Source organism: Onychomys torridus, chromosome 9, assembly GCF_903995425.1.
Source record: "Onychomys torridus chromosome 9, mOncTor1.1, whole genome shotgun sequence".
NCBI classification, from domain to species: Eukaryota; Metazoa; Chordata; class Mammalia; order Rodentia; family Cricetidae; genus Onychomys; species Onychomys torridus.
Genome location: NC_050451.1, coordinates 34,736,482 through 34,754,603, shown reverse-complemented (window position 1 = coordinate 34,754,603; position 18,122 = coordinate 34,736,482). Strand labels below are relative to the sequence as shown.

General features: G+C 44.6%; 1 protein-coding gene across 5 annotated transcripts in view; it reads right to left on the bottom strand.

Moving 5' to 3' along the window:
• Cfap70 (cilia and flagella associated protein 70) overlaps nt 1-18,122 on the bottom strand; it is a 63,146-nt gene that overhangs the window by 584 nt on the left and 44,440 nt on the right. For 3 of the 5 annotated variants that reach the window (XM_036199257.1, XM_036199260.1, XM_036199262.1), the window contains 11 exons: nt 14,687-14,812; nt 12,484-12,617; nt 12,257-12,372; nt 11,684-11,905; nt 10,592-10,660; nt 9,930-10,088; nt 8,951-9,072; nt 6,992-7,144; nt 5,830-5,991; nt 2,577-2,666; nt 98-199 (listed from right to left, as the gene is read on the bottom strand). In XM_036199257.1, coding sequence (XP_036055150.1) covers nt 98-199; nt 2,577-2,666; nt 5,830-5,991; nt 6,992-7,144; nt 8,951-9,072; nt 9,930-10,088; nt 10,592-10,660; nt 11,684-11,905; nt 12,257-12,372; nt 12,484-12,617; nt 14,687-14,812 — 1,455 coding nt within the window. The remainder of the gene's footprint in view (nt 1-97; nt 200-2,576; nt 2,667-5,829; nt 5,992-6,991; nt 7,145-8,950; nt 9,073-9,929; nt 10,089-10,591; nt 10,661-11,683; nt 11,906-12,256; nt 12,373-12,483; nt 12,618-14,686; nt 14,813-18,122) is intronic. The other 2 variants (XM_036199259.1, XM_036199258.1) reach the window with 2 other exon arrangements.

The window sequence follows — 18,122 nt, the reverse complement described above, 5'->3', positions numbered from 1 at the left end:
GAGCTCATCAAACTTTGTTATGATGTGTTTGTTTTCTTAGTTGGGCCCTCACCTGCTCCCTGAGTGGGTTTTGAGAAGGACAATAAGAAACACTCACTTTCAGGCAGACCAGAGCCAGGTAGGCCCACACTTCAGCGTTGTAGTTATTCAGTGCATTGGCTTCAGAGAGAGCGTCCTCAGCCTCGGTGAGCTCCTCCAGCTTGGCAGAGGGGAGAGAGAGGGATACAGTCCAGAATGCTCTTCACTTAAGCCAACTGGAGTCAGCTTAGGGAGATCACTATCCAGTAGATGTCCAGGACCTATACCAGTGCTCTTCCAGACAAAACCTCAAATCCATCAGTGTCTCCAGAGTCCCAGGCAGCGTAATTTTATGTGTCCTTATATAATTGTGTAACTATTAGTAGGTATTATTTGTGGGTGGATATATATATATATATATATATATATATATATATATATATACATATGTTTTAAAATTATTTATTTAGAGACTGGGTCTTCCTGTGTGATGAAACTCACAGGATTGGCTTGAAACTCATTATGTAGTACAGACTGGTCTTGAAATTGAAACCACCCTACCTCACCCAACCAGGCATTGGAATTATAGGCATGAGCCACCAGGCCTAGATTTTTTTTTTCCTGTTTTGATAGGCAGTGGTGGTACACTCAGGAGGCAGAGGCAGGTGTATCTCTATGAGTTCGAGGCCAGCCTGGTCTAAAAAGCGAGTTCCAGGACAGCCAGGGCTACACAGAGAGGAACCCTGTCTTGAAAACCAAAACAAACAGCAACAAAGAACAGTGAATTTCTAAGCCCAAGAAAAGATGAAGAGAAGCCTTTCAACCATGCCCACGTTTTGACCCACACTTCAGGTCTTTCAGACATTTATTATTCAGTCAATCTACATTTTCTGACAATGTGTTCTGGGCTCACCAATATACTTGATGCTGAGAATAAAAATATGTAGGTACATATACAGCCCCTTATTCTCACAGACCCCACCGGTAGATATGTAAAAAAAGAAAAAGAAAAAACATAATGCTAGGTGGTGGTGGTGGCACACACCTGTAATCCCAGCACTCAGGAGGCAGAGGCAGGTGGATCTCTGTGAGTTCGAGGCCAGCCTGGTCTACAGAGCGAGTCCAGGACAGGCTCCAAAGCTACAGAGAAACCCTGTCTCGAAAAACCAAAAACAAAAAATAATGAAAAATCCAATGCACAAACAGTTCTATTACAAAATAAATATTTCTATAGTAAAAGCACACTCATGATCTAGAGGTGAGACAAAGAAAAACATTACCAGATCTACCCTGACACTGAAGGATAGCCTCAGAGAAGAAATGTCACAACAGTGGACCACGAAGGGTAAGAAGTTCCTTAGATGCACAAGATCAAGAGAGAGAAAGGACTAACTACAACGGTATGGGTGTGACTGAGTACATCACACACAAAAAACAATCTCTTTTTTTTTTTTTTTTGAGACAAGGTCTCTCTGTAGCTCTGGCTGGCCTGGAACTTGCTGTGTAGACTAGGCTGGCCTTGACCTCATAGAGAGCCACCTGCCTCTGCTTCTACCTCCTGAATGATGGGGTCAAAGGTTCTGTTGCCAGCCTCAGGCAGGGACTCTGTGAACACGATAGACATCAACAACCGCACAGCCTTAGTGGGTAGGGACGGGAGGAAGATGAGGAGGTTAAGGTCATCCAGCTACAAAATGAGTTTGAGACTACCCTAGGTATGTGAGAATCCCATCCCTGGCATTGGGCAAGACAGGAACTAGATTCAGGCCTGACCATGTTAACAGATTAGCAGATGAGCCATGTCCAACAGTTGCTTTAAAAGACTCCAGAGGGAAATGTTGAAGCAAAGATGAAGACAGTGATGACCTAAAGCTAATGGCTGCCAAAGCAGGGCAAAGTGGGAGGTATTTTCTGCTCTTGATGACTACGGACATTTTAAACTGGCCATGATAAAAAGCTAAAAGGAAATCATTGACGCCATAGCTGGTTGTGAGGCCCTGGGAGCTCATTTCTGTCTGTTTATATCTCAGATTTCTCATGCTAGGTTTTCCTAAGGTTTTTTTTTCTTTCTTTTTTCATTTAGTTTATTTCTATTTTATGTGCATTGGTGTTTTGTCTGCATTCATGACCGTGTAAGGGTGTTAGGTTCCCTGGACCTGTAGTTACAGACAGTTGAGCTGCCATGTGGGTGGTGGGAATTGAAACCGGGTCCTCTGAAAGAGCAGCCAGTGCTCTTTTCTTTTTGTTTTGTTGTTGTTGCTGCTGTTGTTTTGAGAAGGGTTTCTCTGTGTAACAGTCTTGGCTGTCCTGGGCTTTGTAGACCAGGCTGGCCTCGAACTCACAGAGATCAACCTGCCTCTACCTCCAGAGTGCTGGAATTAAAGGCGTGCACCACCACGGCCTGGCCTCATGAGCAACTTGATGAACAGTTTTGTTTTTATTTTTGTTATAAATATATATATTAGAGCAGACTGCCATCCCACCATCATCACAAACCCCCACAATATCCTTAGAGGACCAAGGAATCAGGGCCTGGTATCTGACCTCTGTCCTCTTACCCGGTAACAGGCAATTCCTAGTCCCAGCCAAGTCAGGCATGAAGGTGATCTCTTACAGACTTGCATGTAGATACTCTTTGCCTTCTCATACTGTCAAAAGAAAGTACCATTGAGCTTCAAACACCATGTTGCTAAGGTAACCATGAGCTTCTTCACAGTTTTGCTCCAGAGTAATCTGAAATTGAGTGAGTCCTTGGATTATATTTTCATGGACACTTTAGAAGAGCAAGAGAACAGGGAAGAGATGAGGAAGCCAATATGAAAGGGCAGATCCAAAGATGAGGGCGGGACATACACTGGATTCTGGGCAAGCACAGTGGTTATGGGAATTCTGTCTAGACTTCATGGACTACATCTTTTCAGCCAGAAGTGGCATCATGTGGTGGGATGACAGACATTGAGCCTCTGGTACTTCTGAGAACCTGCTCTCCTGTCAGAAAAGTCTAAAGGTGCCACAGAATTCCAGCTACTCGGCTTCTAAGAGCTGAGAGCAGAGGATAATTTGAAGCCAGAAATACAAGGCCAGTTTTGTAGCATAAGATGCCATTTCTTTTTCTTAGTGTGGGTGAGGATGAGACACGATCTCATATAGCCCAGACTGGCCTCGAGTTTGCTGCGTAACTCAGGATAACCTTCAATAGCTGATTCTCCAACCTCTACCTCCTGAAACCTGGAATTACAGGGATCTGCCACCACACCCAGGTTTTTGTGGTGCCGGGGATGGATCCCAAGGCCACATTCCTGACAGACACGCGCTTAACCAACTTCACTATATCCCTAGCCCATTGTTTCTTTTTGTTGTTTGTTTTGAGACAAGACCTTGGTATTTTCCCCAGGTTGACTTTAAAGTTCTGTGCTCAAGCAATCCTGTGACCTGAGCCCCTGGGCGCCGGGACCATAGGCACACACTGCCACACTCGGCAAGACACCATTTCCAAAATGAAACTTCCAAAAAAGTAGGACTCAGCGGCTTATTTCTTGTCTTGTATCTACAGCTGACCTTGAGCATTTAGCCTGGGAACTGATTGCCTAGTAACCACGAGGTCAGTTGGTGCCTTGAAGACGCAGCTTGCAACAGCATTAGAAAGTGTCTCCTTATTTACTTCACTGCAGCAGGGCTGGGATACTTGCTGGGATTTACTTCCCTCAGCCCTGGCTCAGCCTTCCCGTGTACATTATTGAGCATTGTAAGTTCCTGTTCCTGTCGGTTAATATTAAATAAAAGCTGACATTTACAGGTGGAGAAGGGAAGGATGAAGACAAAACACCTGCGACAGGTGGTGACAGCCGTCATGTGGGTCCCGGTGGCTTCTTCTCCTGTCCTCTTTACTTTGCATGTATTTGAAGTTTTCTACAATAGCAAACCTCTTCCTGCCTGGCCCCACTGCAAAGGCCCTAGGAGTAATTCCTAAAAGACCCCAGGGGACAGCTAAAGGGTCAGGTTAGAGTGCCCAAGAGGATGGGCACTAGCATAAACTAGATTAGATCTAATCCTCTGTATTGGGAATGAAGTTTGGAGATGTTGTTTTGAGTCCCAGGACATGTTTTTTTGTTAGGTAAGTCAAGCTAAGAATGTTTCTATTACCTCAAATAAAATTCCCATTAGTATTAATACAATATTTAATTAAAATAACATTCATTAAGTTCATAATAATTTTTAATAGCACAGTGGAAAATACCAGACTCTCATTCCTACACTAGTTACTAGGTAGCTAATGCTGAACAAATCACTTTACATTGGTATAAAGGTGTCATGATCATGTGACTCTTTTTAGGATGGCTGCGAAGCAGGACAGGAGAATAGGAAAAATCAAGGAGACATGGGAAGGAAAGAAACTTCCCTGTTCTAGAACCTGCCTGGAAGTCAGAGTTTTCCACAAAGCTGCTGAAATGGAAATCACCTGCAGAGATAGTGCTGCTCTCCCTAAAGACAAAGGTGCCTAAAACAATGGACCATAGCCAGCAGTGGTGGTGGTGGCACTCGCCTTTAATCCCAGCCCTTGGGAGGCAGAGGCTGGCGGATCTCTGTGATTTTGAAGCCAACCAGGGCTACAGAGTGAGTTCCAGGAAAGGCACAAAGCTACACAGAGAAACCTTGTCTCAAAAACTCAGAAAAAAAAAAAGATTTATCTCATTTTTAATCACTTTATGTGTGAGTATGTGTATGTGAGTTGTGGCCTGTGCAGGCTAAAGATGTCAGGTCCCCTGGAACTAGAGTTACAGGCAGGTTTTGAGTTGCCTGATGTGGGCACTAGGAATGCACTCATAACCACTGAACCATCTTTGTAGCCTGAAAAAGGAAGTTCTTTAAAGATTTCTTTTAAAAATGTTTATTTACATGTATGAGTACATATCATGTGTCTGCTGGTACCCGTGGATGCCTCACGAGGGACTCAGATCCTCTGAAGTTGGGGTTACAGGTGGTTGTGAGCTGCCTGATGTGGGTCTGGGAAGTGAACCTGGGTCCTTGGGAGAGTAGTATAAACTCTCAACAGCTGAGCCTTCTCTCAAGCAAAATTTCCAAAAGGAAATTCTTTAAGTTTCATAAGCCAGCTCATGTTTTAAAAATACTTGTGTGTGTGTGTGTGTGTGTGTGTGTGTGTGTGTGTGTGTGTGCCTGGATGTGTCTGTGCACCACATGCATGCGGGAGCCCATGGAAATCAAACATGACACATCTCCTGGTAGATAGTTGTGAGCTATTATGTGGGTGCTGGGAACCAAACTGGGTTCCTCTGCAAGAGGTTATGTATATATGAGTGTATGAGTGTGTGCCATGTGCTAACCACTTAACCACTGAACCATCTCTCCAGCCCTACAACCCACAATTTTTACAGTTATGATTTTTTAAAAACTTGCTTAATCTTTAAAGCTCCTTTTAAATTACAGCTCAGAATCATACATATGGGTATTGTGAAGACATCCAGAATGAGCTCTTGAGAAGCCCACACCCATTTTGGATGTGTATTGCTCTTAAGTCAGTTCCCCCCAACACACTCATGTTTAGCTAAATGCTATGTTATTCTGTGTCTCTACTTAGTAAATTCCCCAACTTGGCTTCATTCTTACCTGTCCTGAGCTCTTTTGTGCAGTGTGGTTTTACCTCAAGTGAAGGTCCCTAAAAAGCAGGTGGAGTGGAGGGCAGTGACAGTGAGGGAGGGCAGAGGTGAGCACTTCGGGTTCCTCTAGGTGGCGGTGCTGAGCTACATTTCTCCACAGCCGCTACTAGCAGATCCCGACCCTCTCTCCTCTTACCTCTTTCTCTTCCAGGTAGATGTGTCCCAGTCGGAGGAAGATGAAGTGCATCTCAGAAGCATCTACTACGAAACTAATAGTTCGCTCATAGCATGCTTTGGCCTCAGCATGATTTCCACTCAGAAAATAGAGATGGCCCTTCACACCCCAGACATTGGGGTTCTGAGGAAGCAGATAAGGAACATGCAGGGTGATGTGGTATTTAAGTCTCAAATGAATTTTGTTTAACATTTAAATTTAAATCAGTCCACTTCTCTTTTTTGTTTATTTGTTGGTTGTTTTTTGTTTTTGTTTTTGCTTTTTTCTCTCTGTAGCTCTGGCTGTCCTGGAACTCACTCTGTAGACCAGACTGGCCTCAAACTTACTGAGACCCGCTTGCCTCTGCCTCCTGAGTGCTGGATTAAAGTCATGCACCACCACTGGCCGGCTTTTCAATCATCCTTCAGCAATTCTTTTTGGTTTTGTTTTGTTTTGTTTTGTTTTTTAAGGCAGGGTTTCTCTGTGTAGCCCTGGCTGTCCTGGAACTCTGAACTCACTCTATAGACCAGGCTGGCCTCAAACTTACAAAGATCCGTCTGCCTCTGCCGTGCTGAGACTAAAGGCACAGGCCCCACCACACAGGTCCCTCAGCAGTTCTTCTTTTTTCTAAGAGCATACCGAAAGAGCTGTTTTCGTCACACTGGGGAGTATTTTCCTAGGTCTGTTCTCATTTTTTGATTCTTCAAAGCCATTTTGTCTTCAGGGGTAACTATTAAGACGGACATTCTACTGTAATCAGGATAATACTATTAGGAGCGAAAAGAAGTCTGGAAACTGGAAATAAGGAGCCACTTCTGCTAAATGCCCGCCTTGTCTATTCTCTTTACCCTTTGTAAAACTCATGATTACTTCAGAAAAACAAACCCAAGTGTAACTGTTACACACACACACACACACACACACACACACACACACACACACACACACACCAGAAATCTCCCTGTGGTATGGCACTGAGACATTGTTTATTTATTTGAGGCAGAGTCCCGTCATGCTGCCCATACCCACTTCAGACTCCTGGGCTCAAGCCCCGAGCAGCTGAGACACACACTGTGGTGCCCTGCTTTCACCTCTCTTTATCAACACCTGTCCACCCTTCCTTCTCCCACTCAAGAGGCTTTACCAGATAGTCCATCTGAGCTGCTTGTTGAAGGTACTCCTCTGTCTTGGCAAAGTCCTTCTTGAGAAGGTGTGTCTGGGCCAGAACCAAATAATATTCACAACTGGGTCCTCCTTGAGGGCACAGCAGCTCGTGTGCCAGCACTCTGTGCACAAACTGCAAGGAAACCCAATGATAAAGAAGGTAAAAATGACTGCTGTGTGAGCTGCACAGCCTTACAGGGTGGAGGGAGTCTGGCTCCAGTGGTCAACAGTGAGGGCGTCTTATGGAGTAAATGACCACTGTCAGTGGCAAAGGGACAGGGGCAAATCTCACACTCGGTACTTCATGTTCTAGTAACAGCTATTCAGCCAGTGAATATCAACATTTCCAAGTGAACACATCGCAACCCTGCACGGTGCTTGCCCTGGTGGTCATCGGCCCGAGAGTTAGACTGTCTTTATTAGGTACAGGCAAAGGCACTTCATCAGCCATCCCACTTATACAGGAAGCAACATTTTCAAACTGTTGACATTTTAAGGGAACTCATAATGAGGCAAAACCCACCTTTCTGAAATGCTAAGACTCGGAATTGCACAAACATAAACGCCTGGTTTTGCCACACCACTAAACATGTACGTTTCCAGTGCACTTGAGGCTCTTCCCCAGCCCTCAGTTTAAATGACCTGCAGATTTGGTGCAGGTGTGCTTGCAAAGCAGACGTGGACCCTCTCAGCTTTCACAGTCCATTCTTAGTCGGTTCAGCCTTTGGTACTGAAGCCCATTAGCTCTACCTGCCCCCTGGTGCTCTGACCCCAGTAGATAGGATTTATTCATTGAGGAGAGAGCCTGTTCCCGCTGGGAAGCGTTCCTGTTTAATGTGGTCCAATCCCACCCAGTTCCTAATTGCTGCCCTTTCTTGAGATTGCTGCCCTCAAGTGAGGCATGTGTTGCAGGATCAGGGTCAACTCCACCTGTACCTGTAGCTCACACTCCCTCCCACTACTTGCTCATGAGTTCCCCTTGTATGAGCATGTGCTTATTGGATAGAAGTCTTCTTTGGGAAGAAGGCTGCATCCCCAGCTGCTCTGCCTGTGACTATGTGGGTGAGTACATTTGGAAAAAATGTCTGTGTATGTATGGTGGTAGGGTGAGGGGGCAGGGTTGCATGCATAATACTACGTTGTGCATGTGGAGCTAAGGGAGTAACACACAGGAGTTGGCTCTCTTCTTCCTTCATGTGGGTTCCAGGGATGCAACTCAAGTCATCAGACTTGGTGGCAAGCCCCTTTACCCACTAAGCCATCTTGCCAAACCTATAACCTAGTTTTATCATTAAAATAATTTAATATTTCTAACCCTTTCTCACATAGCCCTGTGTATCTGTTTTCAGGACATGGATGGTAAAAGAGGTATAATGAGGTGCCTATGAACCTCTAACACTTCTAAGTTCCTAAAAGAAAAAAGCTCAGGGCTAAGAAGAATGCTCGGGGATAAAGGTACTTGCTGTCAAGCCAAAATAGCTGAGTTCGATCCCCAGAACTCACGTGGTAAGAGGAGAAGACTGACTTATGCAAATTGTCCTCTGACCTCTACGTGCATGGATCTCTTCATAAGTAAACATAAAAATATTTTTAAAAGGAAGAGGTCAGGCTACAGTCAAACTTAGATCTGACTTCGTTCAGTTGGCACTCTTCGGGGAACAGATTTCTCAGTGAGGGTTGCTGATAGCATCTGCAGAGAGTGATTGGTGTCTGAATATTCCTTACATTTGGCTAAGAAATGCCCTTAAAAGTACATTTAAGGAATTAGCAGTACAGCTCAGTGTGGAATGTGTAGGAGGCTCCAGGCTCAATCCCCAGCCCAAAAAAGTGTGTTTGGCTTCTGCTTCCCGCATATTTAAGCTTGCAAGACACTGCTATGGATAGAATACATAGCTCTCTAAAACCCTCCATCTATGTTCTTGTTCCCAAACATTCTGACCTGCACAGCGTTGACCTTCATCAAGAAGCGAATGGTCTCCATGAAGATTGTGGTAGGAGCTTGGGGAATAGCATGAGGGGTAGAATGTAAAAAGGCTGAGGAGTCTTGACATTTTGATGTTTCTGGAAATAGATGAACAGGATAGAAGACCAGATGCAAATAGGAAATGCCAGAAGCTCAGACATATTAACAAGGTACAGAGAATAATATTCTGATCTCAGATGGGATAAAGACCAGAGTCTGGGAAACAATAGACTCTTTCTGGCTATGATGCGGAAGGCAGACTCCAAGTGCTGCAAGGTCAATAGCCGAGTGGTTCTAAAGGCAAGTCCCAGCCGAAGGAAAGGGCTTTGGAAACCATTTAAAAGGGGAAATGCCTCAGTCAGTAAAGGCCTGAGTTCTGACTTCCATCATCCATGGAAAAAGCCAGGTGTGGGCGTTTCACTGGAATCCCACCACAAGCAACACAAAACCAAGCAGATCCCTGCACTCAGGCCAGCCAGGGCAGCTGAAACAGTGAGACCTTGTCTCAGAAAACAAGGTGGACAGTGACTAAGACACCTGGTGCTGGCCTCTGGCTTCCACATGCACACACGAGTGCACATGTGCAGCATACACACACACACACACACACACACACACACACACACACACACTTTAACCAATTAATTTCAACAAGTATTCAGACCTCCTTAGAGGTTGAAACACAACTTACAGATATTCCGAAAATGAAGACTCATGGGAAAATCACAGTTCTATTAGATACTTGTGTGAACAAAATAAAATTAAAATCCATACTTATCAAAGCAATCCCAGCACAGAGCTTGGATTTCAGATCCCAGACTAATGTGAAGAAGTGTGGTCAGTATAACTAACTTCAAACACATCAGGGTCCCCACAATCATACTCCTAAGGAGTCTTTGAGCTCTTCTGTCTGTTTACATCCCTCTTTCCAGTGGAAATCTCAACTGCTACTTACCCTTTTTCAATGTTAGCTCTTTTAATAGTGCATTGGATGATTTCTGGGCAAGAGAAGGCTCCAGAGGTTGTAAAGTCGTTATTGGTTCTTGTGTCTCAGACTGTGCCTTAGATGATTCTTCAACAAACTCGTCTAGACTGGACAACACAGTGCTTGGTCCTAAACAGATCAGAATTTGATGAAGAGGAACTTCCTCTTTCCGGCATTGGAAGGTTATAGGAGAGAATGTGTGCAAACAATAAACAGGCAGAGTGTGAGCATAGTGAACAGAGACTATAAACACTTCCCACCTCTTTGACCTCAGTACCCTCAGTCCCAGGCATGGTGATGTCATACAGCACAGTCACAGAAGTCACTTGCTAGGTCCACAACCTCAAGAACTCACAGGAGAAGAAAGGTTCAGCTCAGACAACAGTGAGGCCCTCAAGGGGCAGGCCTCTTCTGTCAGTGCTCAGCAGGAAGTGAGCAGAGAACAATTTACAAAAGCAGACAATGAAATGAATGTGTAAGATCTGGGAAGACATGAACCCGGAGAATAAAGGCGGGAGAAGGAAATGCGCCCCCATAAAATACTTCCAACTTTGAAGAGAGGAAAAAAGAGACCACATCCGAGGAACGCCAAGACAAGGACACAAACAATAACAAGTAAAACAGCAAAGAACCTTGGGGCGTGGGGTGCAGCTCCGTGGTGAGATGAGGAGTCAGCAGGTGGGAGCTCCTGGGTCTGATCCCTGAAGAGCAACAATAACAAGAAACTCTTGGTAATGTTCCAGAGGGAAATAACAAAACCAGTAACTTCAGACACGTAAGAGATGAAAGCTGAGAAATTACACAGGAACTGCAACGTAATGAATGATGAATATTTAGAGAGAAAAGGGAAAATTGTGACAATATTGGAGGAAATTAAAAGATAATGTGGGAGATGGAGAGGTGGCCTGAGCTTGGCTCCCAGCTGCCTAGAACTCCTGCTCCAGGGGCTTGCATGCCTCCACAAGTTCCTGTACTCACGTGCATGAACTGCTGACTAGACACACATGCACACATACAATTAAAGATAAGGCAAAACATTTAAAAAAGATATTGACATGAGCATTGGCAGGGAGAAGATGAAACTATGTTGATTGGTGGATGATGTCAGTTATATATGTGTTTGGTTGGTTGGTTGGTTTTTTCAAGACAGAGTGTTCTGTGTGTAGCCCTGGCTGCTCCAGAACTCACTCTATACATGGGGATGGCCTTGAACTCAGAGACCTACCTGTCCCTGCCTCCCAACTTCTGGGACTGACAATATGGATCCCCACCCAGCTCACAGTCATATTTTAAAGAACAATAAAAACCATTAATTCATTAGAGTGAAGAAGAAGGGAACAAGGACTCCACATACAAATTCAATAAATATTGTCTGGAATCTAGAAATGACTAGAAATTTTGTTTACCAAACAAAGCCGTATTAGATAAAGTGTTAACATTTTAGGAAAAGACAAAGAAGAAAACCTAGTGAGTGGAGACATCATCGACACACAGGACAGAAGAGGCTAACATAAATGTTAATTATCCCTCAGCTAATCTCTAATTTTAATACAGTTCAAATAAAAATTACAGCAACTGAGCAGTGGTGACACACTTCTTTAATCCCAGTGCTTGGGAGGCAGAGGCAGGCAGATTCTGTGAGTTCGAGGCCTTTGTACCAGGTCCTATTCCATAGGTCAGTGAGTTTCCAATGGCCACATCCCATCTCCACAGTCCACTCCCACCTGTTAGGCCCTCTGTTTTGATGACTGTGGCAGAATCATGGAGGGTTCCCCAAGGGCCAAAACTGTGCTCTCTTTTCACCCCAGCGGCCGCCACGTCAACATTCTCCAGGGTACCAGTGCTCTTTGGCTTTGTTTGGAGGGTCCGTGCCTGAAGCTGTTTGAAGGCCTCGTGAAATGCCATTTCCATTCGGATATCATTATTCTGAATTTCATAGAACAACCCTGAGGGAATAAAGAAGCTGAGGTAAAGGGCTAACCTCTCACCATCCCAGGTGAAGAATGGGTACACTTCATTTCTCTCTGCTGTATTTGCTTTACTAGGGTTTTAAAACCGCATCCCAGCTGGACAGTGGTGGCAGACGCCTTTAATCCCAGCACTCGGGAGGCAAATGGATCTCTGAGAGTTCAAGACCAGCTTGGTTTACAGAGCAAGATCCAGGACATCCAGGGCTACACAGAGAAACCTTGTCTCGAACTCCCTTCCCCGCTAAAAAACCCTAGATCTTCAGTCACTAGAGTAAAGAGGGAAAAAGAGAATCTTGTGATGGAGGAAAGCCCACATCCACATCATACCCAGTAAAGTCCAGGCAACAACATTGGTAGGTTCCAAGCATGTAGCATCCTCAAAGAAAATTTCTGCTTGCTCATAGTTCTCCATCAAGACAGCCAGGACACCACAGAGCAGCAAGCTGAGAAGAGCCATTAGCTCAGTTAGCAGTCCGGTCCTATGTCACTTTGACAGAGCCAAGACAATCTCATGGTGCAGCTTATCTGCTCCTACTCATTGACCTCCACCCTACCTGTGAATATGACTCTCATTCAGAGAAAGGGCTTTCCGGAAACACTCCTGTGCTTTCGTGATGTCTTCCGTGAGGAGGCAGAAGGCACCATAATCCAGCCAGTGATCCAGGTTCTGGGGCTCACGGACCAACCTCTAGGTGCACAGAGTATCAGGAGGGAGAGGGTCATTGCAGCACTAAGCCCTACTTTTTGTGCATATAGCCCAGTAAATGTCCCACAAGTGCCATATGTTATGAAAGTCACACAGGACCCTGATGCCCAGAAGTACTGCTCTAGCTTTGAGTGTATAGTCAGAATATTATTGACATGACTTAAAAATTGAGTCCTCAAGAGATTTACTCCTAAATTCAGCCAATACCATAGGACTAAGGGCTCACTTTATGTTGCATTAATCACAGTTAGTGATTACTGCCATAATCTTGAGATGGCAGATATACACAGTTATCTATAAACCCAAGGAGTGCCTCATGTAAATGGGAACAACAAACACGGTTTAAAGACATGAGGTAAAGCATGAATAAATGGAAGGACGCCTGAGTTCAGGTTAGGATGGGAGAGTCGGTTAAGATATCAATGCTGCCAAGAGCAATCTACAGGTGAAGGGCAATCTGTCAAACTCCCAGTGGAAACCCTTTCAAAGTTAAACACAGAATCACTATGTAGGCCTCAATTCCATTGGTAAGTGTACCCAAAGTAGTTAAAACAGACACTAAATACTTTTACAAAAATGTTGCATTTTGAGTCTTTTTTTTTTTTAAGAGACAACGTCTCACTACATATCTGTCCTGGAACTCACTTTGTAGACCAGGCTGGCCTTGAACTCACAGAGATCCACCTGCATTTGCCTCCCAAGTCCTGGGATTAATGGAGAGCCTCTACGCCTAGCTACATTTAGAGTCTTAAATTCTGGAATCAAGTTGTTTGAAAAATGTATGTTCATATTTATATATACTGTTTCTCCTGAGTTGCAATTTACAGCAGTCCTACTGTCTCTGCCTTCTGGTACTGGGATGGCAGATACCACTTTTTCCTGTGACCTTCTGTCCTTTGGTCTCCTGTCAAGGAACTCTCTACATAAGACCTGGTCAAGGAGATTTATTCCAATGTTTCTTTTGGATGGTCTATGTTTTACATTTAGATTAATTATCCATTTATCATTGATTTTGGCAAAATGTTTGAAGTCAGGTCAAAGTTCATTCATTTTGCATGCTGACTGCCAACTCCTATCTGTTGAAACAGCTCATTTCTACACTGAATGTACTGTAAACTTCCCCAAAAATCAAATGACTTGGGTGCTGGGGAGACAACACTCATTATGGAGTATGAGGACCAGAATTCAGATCCCAGCACTTGAGTAGAAGCCAGATAGGTGAAGTAGCTTGTCTGTAATCTCAGGGTGGGAGGCAGAGACAGGGGACTGCAGACATTGTGTCTCACAGCAAGCTGACCAGCTATACCAGCCAAATTGGTTAGCTCTTGGTTCAAATGAGAGAGGACCCAGGTTTGAATCACACCACCCATATGGTGGCTCACCATTTGTAACTCCAGTTCTAGGGGATCTGATGCCATCTTCTGGCCTCTACATGAACCAGGCATGCACATGGTACACATGCCTGCTTGTAGGCAAAACACTCATACACAAAATAAAAACAAGTTTAAAAAAATTAAATGATCTTATGGGCACATAGCTTAATCCTCTAATCATAGAACTCGGGAGGTTGAAATAGGCAGATCTCATAGGCCAGCCTGAGATACACAGACAGAGAGAGAGACCTTGTCTCAAAATCCCAAAGCCTGGGCTGGGTATTTGGTAGAATTTTTGCCTAGCATGCTCAGGGTCCTGTGTTAGAGATCCAGTACCATATGAACTGTGAGTGCTGTGGGTGCTGTGGGTGCTGCGGTGATCCTAACATTGGGGAGGTAGATGCAGGGAGAAGAGAAGTTCAAGTTCATCCTTGGCTGTATAATGAATTTAAGATCAGCCTAGGATAAATGAGACACTGTCTTAAAAAAAAAAAGATAAATAACAAAACCAAAACAAAACATCAAATAATCTTATTCATATGGGCATATTTTTGGTCTCCCTCTCTGTCCTACTAATCTGTGTCTACCCTTTCACTGGTCAAGTTCGATGTTAATAAAAACCCAGCATTTTACATAGACTCACAAATAATAACAATCATCACTGAGATGCTTAGCTACCTCTTCATAATATAATGCTGCCATTTCAAAGTTCTCGTTGACTTCTGCCTCAAATGCAAAGAGTCGAAGCTGCTCACTACTGATGTGAATGGTTGCGGAGGTGCCTTGGGTATCATCCGGCATGGACTTGTCATTGCGATGGTAAACAAACAAATGAAACAATTATATGTGGGAAGGTTTATGAGAAGAAACTAGATACGAGATCCAGTCATAACATACCAATGAGACCATAGGGTGTGTGTGCACACGCATGTGTGTGTGTGTGTGTGTGTGTGTGTGTGTGCGCGCGCGCGCGCACGCACATGTGCACTCATGTATGAGTGAAGGACTACACTTGTCTTGAATGCACTCTGTAGACCATTAATGTCTTGAACTTTTGATCCTCCTGCCTCAGCCTCCTGGGTAACTGGGATTTCATGCTCCCAGCTACCAGGCCAGGTCCCATCGTTTCAGTAAGGAGCAATGTCACAGAAGTAATAGAAAGGCTGGGTTAAGCACAGTAGGCACTTGAGAGGCGGGGGCAGAAGGACCAGTTCAAGGCCATCCTTGGTCACATAGCAAGTTCAGGGCTAGCCTAGATTATGTGAAAGTTTGTCAAAAGGAAGAAAGAATAGAAAAGAAAAGCAAAGCAAAGAAAAGCAAAGCCATTAGATAAGCACCCCCCCCCCTTTTTTTAAGGTATTGGACATTGAACCTATCACATGCCAGGCAAATGCCCTACCACTGAGCTATATCTCCAGCCTAAACCCTCAGCTTTCAACTCCCCACCTAAGCTGTTTCCATTTATGGCTCTGTCCTTTTGATCTCAAAGAAGAGTCAGGCAAGGCGTTCTCCTTTTCATGTCTAATTCTTCCATTTCAAACCTAGGGTATCTTTCACAGTTGTGTGTCTGGGACTTCCTAACAATACTTTCCTCCACTTACCTAATCTTCTGGTTTGTTTTCTGTGAGACAGGTCCTCATGTGATAGCCCGTGATAATCTGAAATGCACAATGTAGCCTAGGCAAGCCTAGAACTCACTATGAAGCCCATGCTGGCCTCCACCTCATGGCTATCCTCCAGCCTCACTCAGCTTCTTGAGTGCTGGACTTTCCCCATCTGCTCATTTCATTTACCAAAGCTGCATAGCTGCTCTCCTTACAGTCATATATGCTGTATACATAATAAATAAATAAATATATCTTAAAAAAAATTTTTTTTAAAAGGGCAGCCCTATAATTTCTAGATTCTCTTTTCCTCTGTCCCTCAATATCCAACTTCTTGAATGTGAATTATTTCCTATCTATGTATTTACTCCTCAATTAATTTTAGTTGACTCTTCCCAGTGTAAGTGAAATTCTCATGTAAAGCTTAACAATAACTTCTTTATCGTCAAATACAATGAAAATTCCTCAGGTTTGTTTGTCTTGAGTCCTAGGTACTGGACAATGTAGCTCTGTTTTATTTTTAATCCTTTCTCCTTGGCTCCAGCCACCCCACACTGTCCCGCTTCCTTACCGGTTCCACTTGTCCTCACTGCTCCCTCTTCCACTCATCCATGCTCTCTGATGTTTCCTAGGAGTCTACTGCCCTAGTCCCTTTCCTTCCCCACAGTTGTTTCAGGCAGCCTTGTCTCTGACCACACGACTCCTCAAACCTCATCTAGAACTCAGACTACTCTCCTCGTAAGCAGAGACCCATTGGTGCTACTGTTCAGGACAAGCCCCAGTGCCCACTGCTCCCTCAAATCAACTCATGCGTGTTCCTTGCCCATGAATAGCTCAGTCACTAAGCCTTAAATTTATGAACATTTGACTCAGGGCTGGAGAGATGGCTTGGAGGTAGAGTCCTGGATTTTCATGCAGAGGACCTGGGTTCACTTCCCATGGTTGCAGCTCACAACAGTCTGTAGCTCAGGTTCAGGGGACCTGTTGCCCTCTTCTGGCCTCCTTGGGCACTGCACACAAATGGTGCCCATACACACATGCAGGCAAGACACACATAAAAAATGAAAATAAAGAAATCTTTTTTTAAAAAAAAAAGAATCCTGGCCAGGTTGTGGTGGTGGTGGTGGTGGTGGTGGTGGTGGTGGTGGTGGTGGTGGTGGTGGCAGCGGTGGCGGCCAGCACTCAGGAGGCAGAGGCAGGCGGATTTCTGTGAGTTTGAGGCCAGCCTGGTCTACAGAGCAAAATCCAGGACAGGCATCAAAACAACACAGAGAAAACCTGCCTCAAAAAAACAAAACCAAAAACAAATGAACAAACAAACAAATAAGAATCCTGCTGGGCAGTGGTGGCGCACGCCTTTAATTCCAGCACTCAGGGAAGCAGAGGCAGGCAGATCTTTGTGAGTTCAATGCCAGCCTGGTCTACAGAGTGAGTGAGTTCCAGGACAGCCAGAGCTATACAGAGAAATCCTGTCTTGAAAAATCAGGGAAAAAAAAAAAGAATCCTTGCAGGGTGGTGGCACACGCCTTTAATCCCAGCACTCAGGAGGCAGAGGCAAGCAGATCTCTGTGAGTTCAAGATCTGGCCTACAGAATGAGTTCCAGAAAAAAACTCTTCTTCTCTTATGCAATTACCAGACAATATCACTAAAATCACCTTGAACCCAGCTTCATAACTGCTATGAGAGTGGTTTTCTGTATGATATTAACCCGAGCAAACTATATCCAGTCTGTATTCATTGTATTCAATTCATTGCTCCTATAATGGGAAAAACTTTAAATTACAAAATTATTTTATGTCTACGTGTGTTTTGACTGCTAATGTCTGAGCAGCATGTACAAGCATGTGGAAGCCAGAAGAGGGCATCAGGTCCTTTGGAACTGGAATGACAGGTGGTTGTGAGCCACCATGTAGGTGCTGGAATTGAACCCAGCTCCTCTGGAAGAGCAGCCAGTGCTGGACCAATTCCTCTGACCTTGTACATTGTCTTTGGGTAGCATTCAAGGCCTCCACCCCCCACCCCACCCCACCCCACCCTGCCATACCTTCCAAACCCTCATCAGGAATGGATCCCCAGCTTCAAACCCTGCTTCTTCCAACCCTAGACAACTTCAGCCTCTGCTCCTGAATTCTGGGAAGTTTCGGTATAGGCCATGTTCTTGAGCTCCTAAACCTTATAAAGGAACTGATGACTCAACACTCTGGAGCCACCGGGAGATGTCTGCAGCTCTGAAAGCCCAGCTCAAGCCACAGCTCTTTTATGATGCTTTTGCTGAAAGGTCCCAGCGTCTCAGAGCTCCGCCCTGCCTTGTAGATGTGCCTCCATCACTGTATCTACGTCCTTTGTGTTTCTCCTCTCCTGGACAAAGGTTCCCTGGCCACAGAAGGCAACAGCAAATCTCATCTCCTGTCAACTGTCAAGAATCTTCCAAACACATCCGACGTATCACCCAAGTCTGTGTCTAGGCAGGACTGCTCTTTTAATCCTACATGACGGTATTCTCCTGTCT